The sequence below is a fragment of the Artemia sp. Qi Xiang Cuo genome, chromosome 3 (genome assembly GCF_049724085.1).
Source record: "Artemia sp. Qi Xiang Cuo chromosome 3, ASM4972408v1, whole genome shotgun sequence".
Lineage (NCBI taxonomy): Eukaryota > Metazoa > Arthropoda > Branchiopoda > Anostraca > Artemiidae > Artemia > Artemia sp. Qi Xiang Cuo.
This window is the reverse complement of record NC_142796.1, coordinates 18,550,568-18,571,669: the sequence shown is the minus strand read 5'-3', so window position 1 is coordinate 18,571,669 and position 21,102 is coordinate 18,550,568. Positions and strand designations below refer to the sequence as shown.

Below are 21,102 nucleotides of genomic sequence, written 5' to 3'. Positions count from 1 at the left end.
GGAGGTATAACTCCCATTAAACAGGAAGTGAAGAAAGATAACGACATGTGATACGTAATTAGAACATTTTTACTCTAGCTTTGCCAGTAGGCTTTACAGGTCCAAGCCTGCTTATCTTAAATAAGGAAAAAATACGCAGTTGAGTACAGGTCTATGAAATAAAGCGTATTCTTTGAAGAGAACTCTATTATGAGAATATTCCTAATTACGAATATTTAAAATCAAAGTATAACAGGAAATACTATGTTAGCCAGTTTCGATGCAGATTCAGGTATACTCCTCGTGGTGTCAATAAATGTAAAGAGGCATAACAAAGAACAGCAAGCCTTTACATAAGTATAGAAAGGTATGACAGAATTTTCCATACCCTTATCCCTACCTATGGAAAACGGTATGAACTTGTAATATGGGTATGGCAGGGTGGCACATCTCCCTTAATTACAAGAACATATGTAATATATAGCTTCAGGTGCATGCCTGTAAAGACCTGCGTAACCTTGCTTACTTGTTATATTTAATCAAATTTTAATAAGAAACAATCTTCCTTAGTTGAGCGTATCTGTTGTTAATTCACATTTCACGTAGTATTTATTTAGCATTTTGTAAATACAATGGTTCAGTTTTAATTACAAAGTGATAAAGGAATATATACACAAACATAAGGAGGTCTTTGTCGCTGTTCCACCTAATATGACGCTTTCACAATTTTAAAGTACAGTTCCAGAATTTCATAAAAATTCCGGGGGGGGGGGGGTTCAACCAATTTTCCCAAGTCAATTAAAAATGACATTAAAAAATAAAATGAGCCATATATTACCATAAAGGCAAAGGTATACTAAAGAATACTTATGTTTCCATGGATGTTTGAATTATGTAGGCCTATCTTAGTTTTGATAAGATTTTCGAAGATACTACATTTCAGTTGGGTTTATTATGCCCCTGGTAATTGATAAAAGGATTAATCAGCAGGAAAATGTAAATCGGGAGGACGCAAGTGGTGTTGAACATATATTGCTCTGCTCATCCTCAATCTGAATGCAACGGAACAACAAGCTTTTGGCAATTATTTCACGAGTCTTCAAAACTGTCAGACACACTCTTTAGAAGTAACAGAGACAATATTATCCAAAACGCCAAGCTCAGCGCATAAAACTGCCAGCGCTCAGGTGGCAGCGTTTGGGCACCCCGGCTCAACTGGCCAAAAAAATGACCTTGCTTTGATAACAAAGTGTAACTAATCATATGTGGGAACTGAGGCTTAGGTTGATTTTGGCATTTCAACGAATCTTATTCCCTAACGAACATGAAATTCAACCGAAACAAGTAAAAACTATTGTTGGAAACAAAATTTGCCAGAAATAGTTTTATTATTTCAACATGAAACAATAGTGAGTCGAATACAATCTAGAACCGAGATCAATAAAAAGAAAAAAATAATAAGAAAGAAAGTAAGACAAGACTCGCTCAACTTTAAACGAAAACATGCACCTAGATTTTCTATATTAATATTTTTAATTTTTTATATAACGAGGAGCCGTTTATGAAACGGAATCCATTTGTGAAATTTTAGATCTTAACTCAAAGTCTTACACTTATTCTGAAACTATCATGAGCAAACTACTACGCTGTTTTGTGCGAATACGATACTTTTAACATACAGTTTCATTGTTAGCCTTAAAACAGAAAAATAAAGACAAAGTAAGGATTTCTAGGTACGCTATCGGTTACTGAAAAAAGTAGGTATCGGTTATTGAAAAAAGTAGGTATCGGTTATTGAAAAAAGTAGGTATCGGTTATTGAAAAAAGTGGGTATCGGTTATTAAAAAAAATAGGTATCGGTTATTGAAAAACGTAGGTATCGGTTATTGAAAAAAATAGGTATCGGTTATTGAAAAAAGTAGGTATCGGTTACTGAAAAAATAGGTATCGGTAACATATCAAGTCCTTCCCAAGTTAAAAGTGTCTGAAACCCCCCAAAACCATGATAAAGCTAGATTCTACAAATCTTCAACTTCTTTGACACAGAGGGCAAGAAAATTCTAATCTAGCTCGATATGATTTCAATAATTCAAAATACATCAAGTAGATAATGAAACGTTCAAAAGAGGAGTTTAATTCTATGGAGCCACTTGGCAAGTACTATATAATCTTGCAGTTAAAAGGATGGAAAAACATAAGCTATTAATCTAAACCGCGAGATGTTCATTAACAGTCCAATAATAATAGCTTCTTTCCAAGGTACTCTTTCATAGAAGAAATAAATCGAAAAAAACATGAACTGGTATTTTTACGACAATAATTGGATCTTATGTCTTTTGATTAACTAGACACCGGACCCCTTTCCCCTCCCATATAACTCCAAATCTTTACTGAGAGTATTGGTGAAGTCAGTTGCAAAGTGCGTTCTTTTTATAGAAATGATATATACTGTTAAAACTCGATTTGCTATCAAGCCCAGAGATGAAACGTTAAAATGATATGATTAGTAGCACTAAACAAAAACAAAAGCAGCTGAATATTGAATAGCTTAAATGTGCTAGATGACGTGCTGAACTTCTGTGCATATTGGTCCATGATCTGTTCTTGGCTGAGATTTTCAACTATAAAAAAGCCGAACTCGAGATGTCGTTACTAGTAGATCGTCATCAAAAAATTTGGTTTCAATGACAACATTGCCGCTGAAAAAAGAAAAAGAGGATAAAAAACCCGCTACTCAACTTAATGACAGGTAAGGGATATTGATGTGTCACTATAAACCTAGGCTCCAGATAATGGGCGTTTTTGTAAAGCCACTTTACAACTACTGAACATAGTCAAAATAATGTTAATAAATTTACTTTATACAGTTGGTAAATTTTTGCAAAACCCAGCCAATCATTACTCTATAAACAAGCACGTGTTATTATAAATGGGGACTGAAACGAGTACTTCTCTAGTGTATTTTACATTCAAGGTCAGTAGCTTTCAGTTGCTTAAAAAAGAGTATACATTCTTTCTTTTGTATACCTGAAGCCTAGAGGTAAGCTAGTGTATCTCATTTTAGAGGTTGCATAGAGACAGTGAGCTTTGTGAAAAGTTGACGAATTCTCTACGTATTTTGGTAAACATACCCTGCATTGTCTCATGACTGATGGATTGAGTCAAAATTTTCTAGGATATTTTTTTCGGAAGGGGGGGGGAGTAAGCAGACTTAGAATTTTTTTAGAGAGGTAAGGCAAACTTTTTATCTGTTCCTCATAAACAAGTATATAATATGTTTCTTTTTGTTTTACGCCTGTAAAATCGATTTTTGATTGGTTTTATATAATTTCCAAGTAGGGCGTGGTTGAAGTGCATTGAATCCGGGATGCCTTAAGTCAAAAATGAGATTTCAGGCAAGTAAATAGCAAATACTTGCTTTGTGTAAGTAACCATGGCTAACACTAGGGATTGAAGAGCACCCCAAGTTTTACTTCCAAAAAATTCCTAGATTGGAAACAAAACCCGATGATATTAAGGAATAATAATATAAGCAATTAAAATTCGTTTTGTTGAGTAACGTTTAATACTTGTACTTCTCCAAGATTCCAAACTTAGGACTGATTTCCTTAAATCTCGCGAAAGATCGCAAGGAGTGGCCGATTGGCACACATTGGCATTGACACATTAGCAACCACTCTCTTCCTTCGTCTTACCTTATTCAAAGCTTATAATTCGAAAAAAAGACAACAATCGCTGCAAAGAAATCAAGCTGCAATAACTATTACCACAATCCCGTCAAAACGTTGAACTAATCGAAAATGACACATTGGGCTCTCCTTCATCTTACCCAATTCAAAGCTTCATATTTAGCCACATTCGAAGATATTCCTGATATTGTTATGTTCTGTTTTATATCATTCCCAGCACTCATACTATGTCATTCCTAGCCTAATTTCAGGATCTAGTATTTTTTTTGTGCATGACACGCCCAATCCAGCTATTCCGCTCTTTCATGACCCATGTACGCTTTGTTCACAAAGAGTCGTATTTGGCACCTCAAGCACAAGTTTTATTCTGATAAAGTAAAACATATCTTCCTCTTCTTTCTTTAGTACCCAGGCTCCAGTGCCATCTTTAGCTATATTCATCACTGTTAGTTCAATTCATCGCTGTGTATTTACAAGAAAATTTATAGTTACTGCTAATACTAATAGCTCTTTGCAGCACCAAGCCGCCTCAGGTAACCTATGTTACAAATGGCAGTGTGATACAGCTGTAACAGAAGATCAAGCAAAGGTACCCGAGTAATTATTTTGTCGATAAATTAAATTCCGAACAAATCTTATATATTCATATTAACGATAACGACTAGATCCGTCCCATAATATTTTTTCAATCTCCTCCAGAGACAACATTGTTTCAGATTAAAAAAAAGTGACTTAGGATACTTTTGATACAAAAAAGTGACCTCCACAAGATGTTGACAGAAAGGGCGGGTGAAGCATAACTGTAAAAAAAGGAAAAAGCAAATAAGGAAAAAAAACAAAAAAACAAGAGCTCAGTGGCGTTGGCACATTCGACTGATACCAGGCCTAAGTTTCATTCATCAAAAAGAGGCTGGAAATGACTAGGTTAGTAAACAAAAAAAAAAAAAATGCAATTGTGGCATTGTCACGATATACAACTTTTATATGATTTCCAGGACTATATCCAGGGGAAGAGGGTTACGGGGTTTGAACCCCCCTCGAAATGTTTGTCCGACTCGTAAAAACGTAACAAAAATGAATATAAGCAAATTTTTGATGCATTTCTTAAAGTTCGGTTTTTGTAAGCCCCCCCCCCCGAAAAAATCCTTTTGTAACCCCGCCCCCCCCCCCCCGAAAAAATCCTTTTGTAACCCCCCCCCCCTCCTCCAACAACAACAACAGAAAAATGCAACTGTCACATTTTCTCAACATCACCTTTTATATGATTTCACAATAGTCCTATAGAGATTAAAAAGTTCCTGAACAGGGTCTTCTGATACCCCCCCCCCCCGACACAAAAAATAATTACGAAATGAAAATACTAGTAACCGTCGATAGAAAAATGCAGCTACTCTATTGTCACGGAATTCACCTCTTATACGATTTCACACCAGTTCTACAAAGATGTCAATAAAAAAGTTCCTGTTTAATAAAGGGAGACAATTACCTACAAACTTACAATTTACAACTAAAGGTGGAAAAAAATGTCTACTCATTTTCACGTTTATAGTTTTGTCTTTTGCACTAAGACAAATAGAATACATCAATTTGATATGAGAAGTTCTCTGTTTTAGCTGCGTTAGCTATACCTAAGGAGTCTCGCGCAAAAAATACAGCAGCTGCGTGAGCTCACGGATATAGCGAAAATATTACGTCGTCAAGCAACAATTGCTACCTCAAGCAAGAAAAAGAATAAAAAAAAAACGGTGTAAACAAATTTACCAAAATATGCCAATATCCCATAAAAAACAAAGATCGGTTTCAAAGATCGAACTAAGAGTCATTACAAGGATTTCGATTCTGTATGATTGAAGGGCTATAGTTTTCCATTTTGTATGATATTTGCAATAGTGATCATAAAACTAAAGAAGGTGGTATGATCTTGAAGAAAATTGCAGGGTCAAATTCTGGATGATGCCAAAGAACCGCTTACCAGAAATTTGAAGTGCGTAACTTAGAAAACGAAAAATTAACGTTTGAAGATTTACGTTGTGATTACGCTGAATTTGAACCCTTAAATTTCCAATTCTCACGGAAAAAACACGTAGACGTAAATGTTTTAGTCATTTTTGGTGAAAACCTGTGTAGTTTTTCTTTAGCTAAATCTCAATCAAACTTAACGTTTAAAGAAAATCAAAATTAAAGTTTAAAGAAAACGCGAAGTTTTATTTATACACTTAATTATATCCTCAATGATACCCTGGGGCCAATACCATCCGAACCCTGCTATGCTCTTAACTGTTTATCCTTCTGTCCTTTTAAGGAGACACTAGAGAGAAAAATTTCGCGTCACCAAGCGAAAGAAGGGCGTTTTTTGAGCAAAAAACTTGTTTTTCACACCCTTCATCGAAATCGGTAAACAACAAAACAAAAACAACAATAAAACCTGTTATTGTCAACGTTTCCCTAGGTAGGCTCAAAATCCACATAATCAATTGATACAAATAGCTACTTACTTGAGTACTTTAGCGGGCATCATCTGTGATTCGGGCGCAGCATCAATTATCGATTGCCACGTGTTTGTCGAGTTTGGGATAACAAACCCAAATTCGAAATTCCATTCTTCTAACAAACGATTCTGAAGGAAAAACGAAACAATAACTACATACGCTAAAGTGGGCTCCCACAGCAGAGCCACCGGGCTGTGACCACTTACAGCATGATTAGGAAAAATATTACGATACATTTAAAATGCTATCATCATCTTTTAACCGCAGTTTTACGAAGAAAATATGCAAACACTCTAATCAAATTATTCACTGTCAAGACTTTAGTATGTAGGGTAAAGGTAAAAATACCGTATTGGTAAAAAAAAGGTAAAAAATACGGTATACGGTATTGGTAAAAAAGTAAAAATACGGTATACGGTATTGGTAAAAAAGGTAAAAAATACAGTATACGGTATTGGTAAAAGGTAAAAAATACGGAATGCGGTATTAGTAAAGAAAGGTAAAAAATACGGTATACGGTATTGGTAAAAAAGGTAAAAATACGGTATACGGTATTGGTAAAAGAAGGTAAAAAATAAGGTATACGGTATTGGTAAAAATGGTAAAAAATACGGTATACGGTATTGGTAAAAAAGGTAAAAATATGGTATACGGTATTGGTAAAAAAAGCTAAAAAATACCGTATACGGAATTGGTAAAAAAAAGGTAGCAAAATACGGTATACGGCATTGGTAAAAAAGGTAAAAAATACGGTATACGGTATTGAAAAAAAAGGTAAAAAATACGGTATACGGTATTGGTAAAAAATGGTAAAAAATACGGTATACGGTATTGGAAAAAAGGTAAAAAAAACGGTATACGGTATTGTTAAAAAAGGTAAAAAATACAGTATACGGTATTGGTAAAAATAAAGGTAAAAAATACAGTATTGGTTAAAAAAAAGGTTAAAAAATACGGTATACGGTATTGGTAAAAAAATGTAAAAAATACGGAATACGGTAAAAAGGGTAAAAATACGGTATACGGTATTGGTAAAAAAGCGAAAAAATACGGTATACGGTATTGGTAAAAAAAGGTTAAAAAATACGGTATACGGCATTGGTAAAAAAAGGATAAAAATACGGTACACGGTATTGGAAAAAAAAGGTAAAAAATACGGTATACGGTATTGGTAAAAAAGGTAAAAATACGGTATTGAAAAAAAGGTAAAAAATACGGTATACGGTATTGGTAAAAAAAGTTAAAAAATACGGTATACGGTAGGCCTATTGGAAAAAAGGTAAAAAATACGGTATGCGGTATTGGTAAAAAAAGTAAAAAATACAGTATACGGTATTGGTAAAAATAAAGATAAAAAATACGGTATTGGTTAAAAAAAAGGTAAAAAAAATACAGTATACGGTATTGGTAAAAAAGGTAAAAAATACGGTATACGGTAAAAAAAAGGTAAAAATACGGTATACGGTATTGGTAAAAAAAACTTAAAAAAATACGGTATACGGTAATGGTAAAAAAAGGTAAAAAATACGGTATACGGCATTGGTAAAAAAAAGGATAAAAAATACGGTACACGATATTGGAAAAAAAAGGTAAAAAATACGGTATACGGTATTGGTAAAAAAGGTAAGAAATACGGTATTGGTAAAAAAAGGTAAAAAAAGGAATACGGTGTTGGTAAAAAAAAAATTAAAAATACGGTATACCGTACTTGTAAAAAAAGGTAAAAAATACGGTATTGGAACTTACAGTCCCTACTGGCGGTGCTGATTTCCGTTTCATGATCCTTCAGCCAGGAAGTTCAATGGGGGGTTGGAGGCCAGCCATCCTCTGCTTTGACACACCCTTCCTGTTTACCTGCCCTAGATTCCTCTAAGTACCCCAAACCTCATGCTCTTACACATTTTGAAAAGGACTCAACTCCTTTTTTTTCTCACTGTTTTTGTCATAGGTCATAAACGCCCTTTCAGTCTTTTCAAGGATGGAGAAACTGATCAGGCAAATTGTCTTCGCACAACATTTCTCTTGTCATAGTCAAAGCGATATCGTAGATTAGCGATGTATCCCATATTTTCCTTTGTTTTAACAATCGACTTTAAGTCCAATTTCACCTGTGTCGCCGATTAAAAAAAGTTGCAGCTACGAAACGTCAGCCAAACGACTTAGTCCGATTTCAAACAAACTTGGTAACAAGCAAAAAAAAAAACTAATCATACTACTCAAGTTGCTCAATATATCAGCGATAGAAAATAATTCTGGTATACCAATAATTAGCAGGATTCAAAATAATAATAATATCAGGTTTTAATAATATTGGGATAACAATAATTAATCTGAGAATAACTTATCTTAATAAGGAAACAGAGCTTAATTCCCCCCTCCCCCCCCGTCCCCCTCTCCTGACATTAGAAGAAAAGAACAAAAACAGCATAACTTTTCAACTCAAGTTACTCACCAGGTCAGCAACAGAGAACATAATTTTGACACAAACAGTTAGTAAACAGACTAGGATCAAATTATCTCAAAAACGCAACATCTTCGCCCCCCCCCCTCCAAAAAAAAAACGGAAAAAACAAAATACTCTTATTACTCAAGTTACACACTAATTGAGCCATAGAAAACAGAATTGGGATTTTAGGAACTAGTAAACAGCTTGGGTTAATTTCCCTAGAATCAGAACAGAATGCTCGATTCAAGAAGAAAGAAAGAAATACACTAAAAAAAAAACTTACTACATAAATTAACCACTAGGCCAGGGACAGAAGAATAAATTCATAAACAATAAATAACTTGGAATAAATTACCTTAAAAAGGACACGCTGGTTGATTCGAAATTTTTCCATTGGTTCAACTGACGAAAAATTTACTTCTCTTGCAACAGCTCTACACGTTAATATACTTTGGGGTACTATGGCGCTGTGCTCCTCGTCTGGCGACGATCTAGAATAAACAAAAGTAGTTAGCAAACTACTGCTTACCAATATAACACCAATATAAGCAGGGTATTAATATTTTACACAAATTCTATAAGCACTTTGAGCCTTTTGGATTTCTGCACTATGAAAAACTAACCAAGGTCTTTGGTTGAGAAACACATTATGCAAATCTCTTTTGACCGAATATAATATTTCAATGAATCATGAAATTTGTCTGAAATATATATTATGATTTCTACCCTCCTACAACCCCCACAGAATAATTAATTTGACCGAAGAATGTCAAACTAAAACAACACAATAGACCAGTGGCTCTAAAACTGTGAATTTTTTTTTAAATTACACGACCGGCCAACAAAAAATAAAACAACCCTTTAACTCTAGGAGTGGCAATTTTATTTATATTTTAGCTATAGTTTACTTAGTACTGGTAACTGAGAAGGGGTACCTAGAATGTTTTGTGGGTAAAAAGGGGTAGGCTAAAGTGTCTAAATAAGTTTGAGAACCACTGCAATAGACTATAGGTCGAAAATACGTTCTTTATCTGGAATTTCTGCACGAAACACGAACCTCTTTGGTTATCATTTCCAACCCTAATATTGGGGAAATACGACCAAATATCTAAAATCAACACATTCATATCCCCAGCCCTTTTTTCTAGAAACAGTTCAGTCAAATGCACTTTAAATTTACGATTTTATAAGGAAAATTATGGTTCATAATGGTGTTGGGCTGTTAGACCCAACTTCACCTAAAAAAATTATAAATAGTGACGTTAAAATGCATATTTCTTGATTTTTACCCTTCCCTTCTTAGAAAAATGCTCTGATACCCAATCTCCCGCCCCATCTAAAGGTCAGACTTCTGAATCAATGTCTATGGATAGGAATAGATGAAACAAGTAGCAAGCCTGTGTATGTTAACTATAAAATAAGATTTAAAAGGAAAACGTTTTACTGACAATAGGAGATTACTTTCAGTTTCTGACCAATGAACTAATTATCATAGAATCATTCTTTGTTTGATCATATGTGATCATAAATTAAGCACCTGTGTAACCGTATCTTCACCACCTGGTTGTCCACCCAACTCAGTAAGTAAATTTAAAGATAGGAAATACATCCAGAAATACACTTAAGCGAGTTCTAGACGAAAGAGTATGGATAACTTATAAAAGTAGTAACTGACTCTAAATGTCGAAGAAAAACACCTATACCATCTTACGTTTAGCATTTCTTGGCAACTTCACAATTTTCATTTTTTTAAAAACTGAGATCAGACACTTTACTACACTAGTTTTGCCAATTACACCAATTATACTAAATCTGCTCTAATTTTTGACATTAGCCATGTATTCTGGCAGTTAGTGAAAGATTAAAAAATATCTAATTTCATTTGATAGTAATAGAGAATAAAATCCTGCAGGTTTTGTTATAATTTCTGCTTTCTCCTTTTACAGGAATGTCAGCTTAAATTACACATTTGACAAACACAGTCAGTTTCATATAACTATAAAAAACACTTACATATCCTTGCTTTCTTCCCAAAGAACATTTCCAGTGTCTACATCTACTAAGCGAAGCCAGTTTCTGAAAAAATAAAAATAAATAAGAATTAACCAAATGAACAAATTTCCCAAAAGACCCAAACAGAAAACACTAATACATGCATATATATCCCAACAGGCACTTACTCGGGATTTGATTCAGGACGGGAGGGGGGCATAAATAAAAAAAAAAAACGATAAAATAGACGTATTATATGGTAAAAATTAAAATCCACTGATATATCTTAATTTTATTCACCTCCTTCTGCTTAGCAGCTTGGTGCAATATGTTATTTTTAACTTGAAAATCTTCTATACATCCTATAGATTTTTTAATAATAGACTCTAAAACCTTTATAGTCTTCTTAACAACTTTATGGGATATCTTAAATAAATTTCAAATTGAAAATAGCGACAAAATCCTATGTGGTTGAACTTCGTATCAATTATCAATTAGTCTTCTTAACAACTTTATGGGATATCTTAAATAAATTTCAAATTGAAAATAGCGACAAAATCCTATGTGGTTGAACTTCGTATCAATTTTTTTTTGTTAGATCTTTATAGTCTACAGCAATACTCTATGCAAACAATGGACACACTTCATAACTTAAAGATCTTTCTCCAGAGGCTGTGTGGGGGATCATTTTACTTGTGGAGGGCGTAGTTATTACACCTTTCAATTATGCTGAACAATATGGCTATCTAAAAATTTCGACCAAACGACTTCGGCGAAAAAAGAGGCGTGTGAGGGGGCTAGAAGCCCTCCAATCTTTTTGGACCCTTAAAAGGGCACAAGAACTTATAATTTCCGTTCAAATGAAACATCTCCAAATATTAAGGACCACTGGCTTGATGTAATCACCCCATGAAAAAAAAAACAACAACAAAAAAAACAACAACACATCCATGATCTTTCCTTTGCCAAAAAATGCAAAATTCCACATTTTTAAAGATGGGAGTTTGGAACCTCTACAGCAGGGTTCTCAGATACGCTGAATCTGATGGTGTAATTTTCATTAAGATTCCTTGACTTTTAGGGGGTGTTTCTCTCTGTTTTTTTTTTTTTTTTTTTTTTTAATCAGGCAAGTTTAGTTTTACCTTTGATGGATAAAACTAAACTTAATGAACGTTATGTGTTTGGAATCAGCATAGTGAGCCAATTCTTGTGATATATTTATTGACATAAAAATTCAGTTTTTTATAATGATACATGCTGGAGATATATAGGAGGGATCAAAAACATAAAGCTTAAAAAGTGCATTTTTGAGGCCAAAATAATCATGAGAAAAGTTCCTCACAATTGTGAAAGCAAAATATTTAATACTAGTAATAAAGATAGTAGACATGTTAAAACAAAAACATAACCAAATCATAGATGGAATAATGATAAAAAAAAATAAGAGAAGAGGAGGTATTGAGGGTTTTTGATTGGAGGGAGGGGTCTGGAATAACAGTGTCTATTCTTCAATTTTTATAGGAGATACAGGATCCTTAGATCCAATTTTGGCAGATTTGCCTTCGCCCATATCTTTATGCAAGCATGTATTTATGCATTTGCACTTGAATAGAGCAAAAGGAAAAATATTATTTAGTATCCAATTTTTGACTTCATCATAACATAAGGAATACAGTCAAACTTTGAAAAACAATTAATGAAATAAAATTTTAAGCACCTATACTTGACGACAAAACAAACTGTACAGCTGTTTACATTAAATAGGCTATGGTAACTAGGTGACTAATTGGAGGTGATAGTTACAAAGTATAGGTGAATTATTTTTACCAATAATTTAATTCCCATTAAAAAAATATTACGATCAGCTTAAAAATCCTCATATACAACAAGTAATTATTAGGAAGAAACTTATCCAATTGTAATGCAATCTTAGAAATGGATCTAAGTTTTTCTTAGCAGGGTGACATGGGGAGGGGAAACAAATAAATATTTTGCTGCCCCCTGGGACACTTTCAATATTGTAAATATTACAATCTTTGTTTAGGTGCATGGTATTTTAATATGAAAAGCTCAAATCAGAACTGTATTTGTGGACTTTTCACATAATACTTCAATGAGACTTTCACAGAAATGGAATAATATGTCACAAAGACAGCTGTTATTTGAACTTTTCATAGTAAACTCATATCTTCTTTTGTAACAAAATTGTAGAAAATACAAAAAAAAACTATTTTTTTTTATAATTTTAGTCTTTAGTTTGTTTTCCCACCTCTCCCCCAGTGTGTCACCCAATGAGCTAGCCTTCTTCAGGCCCCTCATCTAGATCCAGCTTTGTTTGATCTACTCATTATCCGGCCTAGCCTTATTTGTATTTCAAGGAAAAAATTCAAAAAAAATAACTTAACAAGAAAAGATTACATCTAGGGACAAATGAAAAAACTAAATAGAAACTTAAGCAACATACATCCTGAAACCACTTAAAATACTCTCAGCCTTTGACAGTACAGCATCTGAGCTTCCAAATTGTTGTGCAATTTCAGATACACTTTCAGCTTCAGTTTTATTCATTTTTCTATTACTGGTTCTCCTAACCTTTGTACTTCTTTGCAAGAAACAATCATACAATTAGTAATCTCTGGTACCTGAAAGTAAGAAGGATTTTACACTTTTTCAGTAACACATACACCTGATAAACAATTACAGTAACCTATGTATATACATATATATATATATATATATATATATATATATATATATATATATATATATATATATATATATATTGCAAGAAAACAGTTGTCCCATTCTCATATTTAGCTGAATGTGGCATTGGTACTATCAATGATTTGTTATCAAAGAAAAGTAATTGACTTGATATCACTAAACAACAAGATGTGAGACTTGACTAAATGGGAGCCTGATATAATATCTCTCTGTTGCAAACATGACACATCAGGATCTCACTTTAAGGCAAGCCCAGCTTTTATTTTTCATTATTACTAGTTAAATAATGGAAACAATCAATGTATTTTAGAGTAATGCTTCATTCAAATAGTTGCTATTTCTGCATTTCAGTTCTCTATTATATATTGGGAAACTTAATTTATTAGTTCCTCTACAACTGGGAAGCTGCTGAGTCTACAACCCAAATGTAGTAAGTGAATCATGACAAAAAAAAAAAAAAAAAAAAAAAAAAAAAAAAAAAAGATGTCATCACAGAGCATTACAAGAATGGAAAATCCTTAAATTTGCTCCGAGCTGCGATTTAAGGTAATTTTAAGGTAATTAGCTATTTTTCATTTTCTTCTTTTGTTGACAAATTATTCTTTGGAAGTTGGTAAGATGCCAGGTTAATGGCCTTTTGAGCTTCCTTCAGGTGAATACATCTAAAATTGTGACAAATTTTAAAAATTATGTCACAAAATTTAAATGCCATGAGGGATTCTTGAGGATTTAATGAATGTCAAGGTGGGGTATGGCCCAAGATTCGTTGGGAACCACTTATCTAGACAATTATCAAGTTTATTTCCAATTCAAGTGAAAGTTATATTTGGATTCAGGATGAACTTCTCATTCTAAAAATAAGCCTATTTGTTAGCTATCTCATAAGAAAACTAACTGAAAAATTTACCAAGTTTAAGCCCTTTTAGAAATTAAATTAAAAAAAAGAAGTTTTTTTTTAACTGAAAGTAAGGAGTGACATTAAAATTTAAAACAAACTGAAATTATTCCATACATGAAAAGGGCTGTCCCCTCCTCAATGCCTTGCTCTTTATGCTAAAGTTTTTTATTGTTTTAAAAAATAAAGTTGTGACACAGAGACAAACTTTAGTGTAAAGAGCAAGGAATTGGACAGCCCTTTTCATATACAGAATCATTTCTGTTTGTTTTAAGTTTTAATGTCAACCCTTACTTTAAGTTAAAAAAACTTTTTTTTTTATTTAATTTCTGAACGTTTTTGAATTAATGCAGCTTTGATTTTGGATCACCGTACATGAATAATTGAAACAAAATTTGCATATTAATTTTACTTTTTTTTTGGCTAAATGGCTTTCTTGAAATTTTGATCTGATGTAACTTACAAATTAACTTACATAACAAACTTCTACATTTGTAAATTTTTATTAGGTATAATAGGAGATTTACCCCTTAGTCAATAACTTGCTCTTTAAGCTAAAGTTCAAATTTTGTTCCAATTCAGTAAGAATGACCCCTTAATCACAAAGACCATTAATTAAAATAAATAGAATAAACAGTTGAAAGTACAAAAAAAATTAGTGTAAAAAGCAAGGTAATTACTATGGGGCAAACCCAATCATATATGTAATAAATTACTTAAGTACTAATACTAATGTTACAGAATGTAATTATACTTAATGATATTAATGCTACGTGTAAACAATACGGGCAAATTTCACAATTCATAGACCTTTCTTGTATATGAAGGGAGTTGCTCCCTCCTAAACACCTCACTTTTCACCCCAAATTATTATTTATTACTTAAAAAATCTTCTTAATAGTCTAATAAGTAATAGTCTTCTTAATAGTCTTAATAAGTGACCCTTGTGTTTTAGGAGTCGTTATTAATAATTTGGGATAAAATACAAGCTTTAGCGTAAAGAGCGTGATTCTGAGGAGGAGAAATTATTCCATATATGAAGGGTTGCCCACTCCTCAATACCTTGCTCTTTAAGCTATAGCTGTAAGGACTTTTAATAAGGCTTCCTATTTTAATTATACGGCCCTTGTGTTTCAGTAGCTGTTTTTAAAAAATGGGACAAACAGTCAAAATATAGCGTAAACAGCAAGGTGTTGAAGAGGAGGCAACCCTTTATATACAGAATAATTTCTGTTTGGTTTGAGTAACAGAAATTATTACATATTTAAGGTTTGTCCCCTTGTTTCTTTATTCTAAAATCACAAAGGCCATTTAATTAGAATAAATAGCTCTTTTGAAAGTACTAAAAAAAACTTTAGCATAAAGAGCAAGGTATTGAAAACAGGGCAAAACCCCTAATATGTAATAATTTCTTTTTGTTTTATGTTTAATGTTGCTTCTTACTTTCAGTGGAAAAAACTTGTCTTTTTTAAATTTAATTTCAGGTATTTTTTTAAATAATGCTAGGAAATCTGGCACCCCCTTCATGGAAAATTCCCTTACCCCATGAAAAGATCATCCCATGCAAACCCCTCCCCTATCCCCCCCCTCCACCAGAAAAAATCCCCCTGAAAATGCCTGTATACTTTGCAATTACCTATACTATATATAAAAAATATTGGCAAAGTTCAAAACTTGGAGCCCTTCCCTGGGGACTGTTGGGGATTAAGTCATCCTTAAAGTTCTTAAATTCTAGATTTATAGTTTTTTTTTTACTATGCTGAACAAAATAGCTATCTCAAAATTTTGATTGGGTGACTTTGGGGAAAAAATTAGCATTGGAGGGGGCCTAGCTGCCCTCCAATTTTTTGGTCACTTAAAAAGGGCATTAGAACTTTTAATTTCAATTTGAATGAGCCCTCTCACAATATTCTATGACCACTGGGTTGATATGATCACCCCTGGGGAAAAAAAAAACAACATCCATGACCTTTCTTCTAGCAAAAAACACAAAATTCTACATTTTTACAGGTAGGAGTTTGAAACTACTACATTAGGGTTCTCTGATATGCTGAATCTGATGGCATAATTTTCATTTTGATTATACGACTTTTAAGGGGTGTTTTCCCCTTATTTTGAAAATAAGGCAAATTTTCTCAGGCTTGTAACTTTTGATGGATAAGACTAAACTTAATAAACCTTATATATTTGAAATCAAAATAAAAATCCAATTCTTTGGTAAAATTCTAGTTTAGCTACTTTTGGTATCTTGGAAAGGGGTTAGGTTAGGAAAATAAAACTTTCAGGAATGAATCTACAGGCTAAAGTATGCCATGGGAAGGTATTTAGAAGTATTTACCTTCACTACTTCTCCCTCTAGAGGGTCCTGACCTTTGATGACCTTAAAAATCTGTGTTATAAAAGTGAAACCTTGCAAAATGGATCTTCTGCTTAAATGAAGTACAATAAAATTCTTTTCAGCTTCACAACTTTGCTCAATCCCAATTTATAAGGTTTTAAAGATATGCAAATATATTTCCTAAATTTTGAAAAAAAAAAACATTGATATGGCTTAAAAATCAGTAAATTTTTTGTTATTCATATTATTGACTTATGAATAAAGTAAACACACTACTTTATTCCTTTTTTATGCTCTTTCCAAACATAATAATCTTTTTTGTTGGAAATGAATTTTAACCCCCCCCCCCTATATATACAAAATTCAGGGTATATATTTGCACATTAGGGGGGGGGGTTAAACTTGCCTCTCATTTACATCAGAAATAAAATTTGCCCCCACCCCTCCCTAATGTGCAAATATATATGCTGAATTGGTATACATAGGGGTGGGAGTAAAACTCATTTCTAACAAAAATTATTATTATATTTGGAAAGAGCATAAAAAAGGCATCAAGTGGTATGTTTACTTTATTTGTAAGTCAATAATAGGCCTATGAACAACAAAAAAATTACCTAAAATTCTACTTAAATAAAAGGAATTGCATTTTCAAAACTAAAGCCAGAGAAAAAGAAATGGTAAATTCTACTTTAGCTACTTTTGGCTGTCTTGGATAGGGGTTAGGTTTGAAAAATGAAACTTTCAGGGATGGGTCTACAGGTTAAAGTATGTCCTGGGAAGGTATTTTGAACTACCTACCTCTACTCCTTCTCTCTCTAGAAGGTCCTGAAATTTGCCTACATGACAGGTTACCTTATTCTTACAAAGCAACATTTTACCTTAATTTTCAGTTATCAGTTTCTTTTTCTCTAGCTTTAGTTCCGAACATGCAATTTCTGGTCTTTTAGTAGAATTATAAGCCATATGAATTTTTTTTTCAAAATTTAGAAAAGACATTTGTATGTCTTTAAAATCTTATAAATTAGGATTGAGCAAAGTTGTGAAGCTGAAAACAATTTTGTTGTACTTCATTTAAGCGGAAGATCTATTTTGCAAGGTTTCACTTATATAACAAATGGGTTTTTAAAGGTCATCAAAGGTCAGGACCCTCTAGAGATGAAGGAGTAGAGGTAGGTACTTCAAAATACCTTCTTGGGACATACTTTAACCTGTAGATCCATCCCTGAAAGTTTCATTTTCCTAACCTAACCCCTTTCCAAGATAGCAAAAAGTAGCTAAGATAGAATTTTACCAAAGAAACTGATAACTGAAAATTAAGGTAAAATGCTGTTTGGTCAAAATTTCAATAGGTACAGACCTATCATGTATTTCTACCAAATCATAGCCTATTATTGACTTATGCATAAAGTGAATATACCACTTGATGCCTTTTTTTATGCTGATTACAAATATAGTAGCCCTAATCATTTCTATCAGAAATGAACTTCAACCCCCTATATATGCCAATTCAGGGTATATATTTCTACAACCTAACCCTGAATTGGCATATATAGGGGGGGTATGAAATTCATTTCTGATAGAAATGATTTTTATATTCATAATCAGCATAAAATGGTATATTCACTTTATTCCTAACTCAATAATATGATTTGCTAGAAATTTACCAAAAGCAGTAGAGGTAGGTAGGCCTACTGCAAAATACCTTCCCAGGATATACTTTAGCCTGTAGACCCATCCCTAAAAGTTTCATTTTCCTAACTTAATCCCTTTCCAAGATAGCCAAAAGTGGTAAAATTCTACTTTAGTTACTTTTACCTATATTGGAAAGGGGTGAGGTTAGGAAACTGAAACTTTCAGGGATGGGTCTACAGGCTAAAATATGTCCAGGGAAGGTATTTTGAAGTACTTATCTCCTCTCCTTCTACCTCTAGAGGATCCTGAAATTTGCCTACATGACAGGTCTATACCTATTGAAATTTTGACGAAACAAAATTTTACCTTAATTTTCTGTTACAAGATTCTTTTTCTCTGGCTTTAGTTCTGAAAATGAAATTTCTGTTATTTGAGTAGTAGTTTAAGACATATCAATGTTAATTTTCAAAATTTAGGAAATGTATTTGCATATCTTTAAAACTTTATAAATCAGGATTGAGCAAAGTTGTGAAGCTGAAAACAATTTTGTTGGACTTCATTTTAAGCAGAAGATCTATTTTACAAGGTTTCAGTTTTATAACACACAGATTTTTAACGGCCATCTAAGGTCAGGACCCCCTAGAGTGAGAAGGAGTGGAGGTAGGTACTTCAAAATACCTTCCCGGGACATACTTTAGCCTCTAGATTTATCCCTGAAAATTTCATTTTCCTAACCAAACTCCTTTCCAAGATAGCCAGAAGTAGCTAAAGTAGAATTTTACCCCAAAAGTAGCTAAAGTAGAATTTTACCAAACATTTTATAGGCTAGGCTACATAGCCTAGGCCTAGCTCTTTTCACCATTGCTCTTCAAACTAACTTAGCAATGTAACAGCAAATTTATTGTATAAATTTTATTGAACATGTCCAATTTGATGGTACACTATGGCCTAGTCCTATATTTAACCATTAGGGTGTGTAGAGGGGGGTCTTCTAGGCCTAGAGAGTGGGGATGTTAGGCTATACCTAAACCCTTTATTTAAATGCTACTACTCATAATATCACGAATCGAATCCATGCTACCAAATCATCATATTGTGACCCCTTATTCAATTGAAATATCTTCTTAATATATTTCCTTTTTGTCACACTAACTACCTTCTTGTTAGAGCCCTTTTAGAGAGAAATTTAATTGATTTCTTTATTGAATCACAGTGACCACTGCTTCTAGTTTGTTCCTACCAGATTTCTGAACGTTCAGTTTAAAAAGTCCGAAAATTCCGACACTCGACGACAGAAAATCTGATATTTTTTCCGATACCACACTGGTCTAAAATCTTGAAAATTTCCAACTCCAACTGAAAAATCTGACAACATTCTGTCGCATAGGATTTTTTTCTTTTCAAAAGACAAGCTTTCACACTGTCTGTCTTACAGCTCCTCCTCCCTCAATGGTAATATATATCTTTACCATTCCAAAAAAAAAAAAAAAAAAAATCCGCACCTTATTCACACTCACTTTTATTCTTTTTCCTCTCGCATATTTAGAAAAAAGTCGCATAAAATGTTTTTTTTTGTCCTCGAATACAAAACAAACTTTTATTTTTGTTTTCTTTTTCTATCTGCACTTTTTTAACTACACGGAATAGTGCATTCCTCAGCCGTCACGTTGGCTTTGACAGTTTTGAGTAGTTTTAAGAGGGGTGGGGAGGGGGATCGACCTCTAAATCATGGGACACATGTCTTTTTGTTTTCATGTCAAACTTGGCCTGCATAATTGAGGTAAGGGTCACACTTTTGAGCGAGTTTCTATGATATGTTATAATATCTTTCAAGGTTGACAAGAACCACTCTACAAAAACGTTCGAAAATGGCAAGGTCAGGAGGTATTGGACAATGCTGATTATTTCATAGAACCTCTGAGTACCATTTCGTGTTTTTATTGAAGCCATATGACACCAAAAATCACAGACATCTGTCACATTTGGAAGAACAAAAAGCAGTGAACTCCGCCATTCCTCTATTATTTTTCTTCTATCCCACGACGGTGCACTTTATCTCTGTAGAATCTTTAACCGAAGAATACTTGCACCTATGTCCAAAACTTTTGTAGGGTCAAGAATTACACAACGTAAGCAGTTCGTCATCAAACGAGAATTGCGGCTTGATTTGCTTCACCGCCTCCAAATATAATTTATGTGCGTATTAATAGTTGACTTTCACGTCAGGTTCATCTGCTTTTGTACTGCAAGGCTTAAAGAGACTCACGAGATGCCATCCACAAGTACACATCTTCAGCTGGAAGTTATTTACTTGCTTTGTCAGGGTCGAGATTCAATGGAGAGGATGATCTAATGTAGCTAGTCTTTATTAAATTCATGGTCAGATTTCTTAGAAGTATTTCCACCTCCAGTTTTATTTTATGAAACAAAGGTTTTTCATATTGGAAAAGAAGATTAAAATCTCTAAACAGCTCCAGCACATATAGCTAGAACTCAAGTTAAATCCAAAGCAGTGGATTTTTTAGGGCTTGCGATACACTATAATTCGCATGAGTTGGATCTTCAGCTGCTTCTCCCTGAAAGTAGCTACTAAGCGCACCCTAATTATGCAAATAGTCACTCAACGTATATCCAAAGAGACAGCCAACGTGTCTGACCTGGGGCAAGCACATTTAGGAGTGGGCTGTCTGTAAACTTCTGATGCAATTTGAGAGCGTCATTTGGTACTCATGCTGAAGTGATTATATGCTGTGCGACACAGATCTTCCAATTGCTTTTGCAATTCTTTGCAAGCATAAGAAGCAACTAAATGAATTGAATGACTGCTGCACTTGACACATATCGCAGATGAGAATTTGTCTTTGATTCTGCTCATAACCAAGTCATCTTACCCAAAAATAGTATTACATGTGTCCGCA

General features: G+C 33.4%; 1 protein-coding gene across 2 annotated transcripts; it reads right to left on the bottom strand.

Moving 5' to 3' along the window:
• Positions 1-678: 678 nt before the first annotated feature.
• On the bottom strand, positions 679-19,396 carry PrBP (Prenyl-binding protein). Of its 2 annotated transcripts, none has more exons than XM_089086837.1 (6): positions 19,341-19,396; positions 13,060-13,237; positions 10,617-10,679; positions 8,959-9,094; positions 6,164-6,285; positions 679-2,678 (listed from the first exon to the last, which is right to left on the bottom strand). In XM_089086837.1, the coding sequence occupies exons 2-6, from the start codon at positions 13,161-13,163 to the stop codon at positions 2,597-2,599; spliced, it is 507 nt and encodes a 168-aa protein (XP_088942963.1). In that variant the 5' UTR covers positions 13,164-13,237; positions 19,341-19,396; the 3' UTR covers positions 679-2,596. The 2 variants fall into 2 exon arrangements, with proteins under 2 accessions (XP_088942963.1, XP_088942964.1); XM_089086838.1 differs by lacking the exon at positions 19,341-19,396 and adding an exon at positions 19,236-19,312.
• Between the last annotated feature and the right edge of the window lie 1,706 nt (positions 19,397-21,102).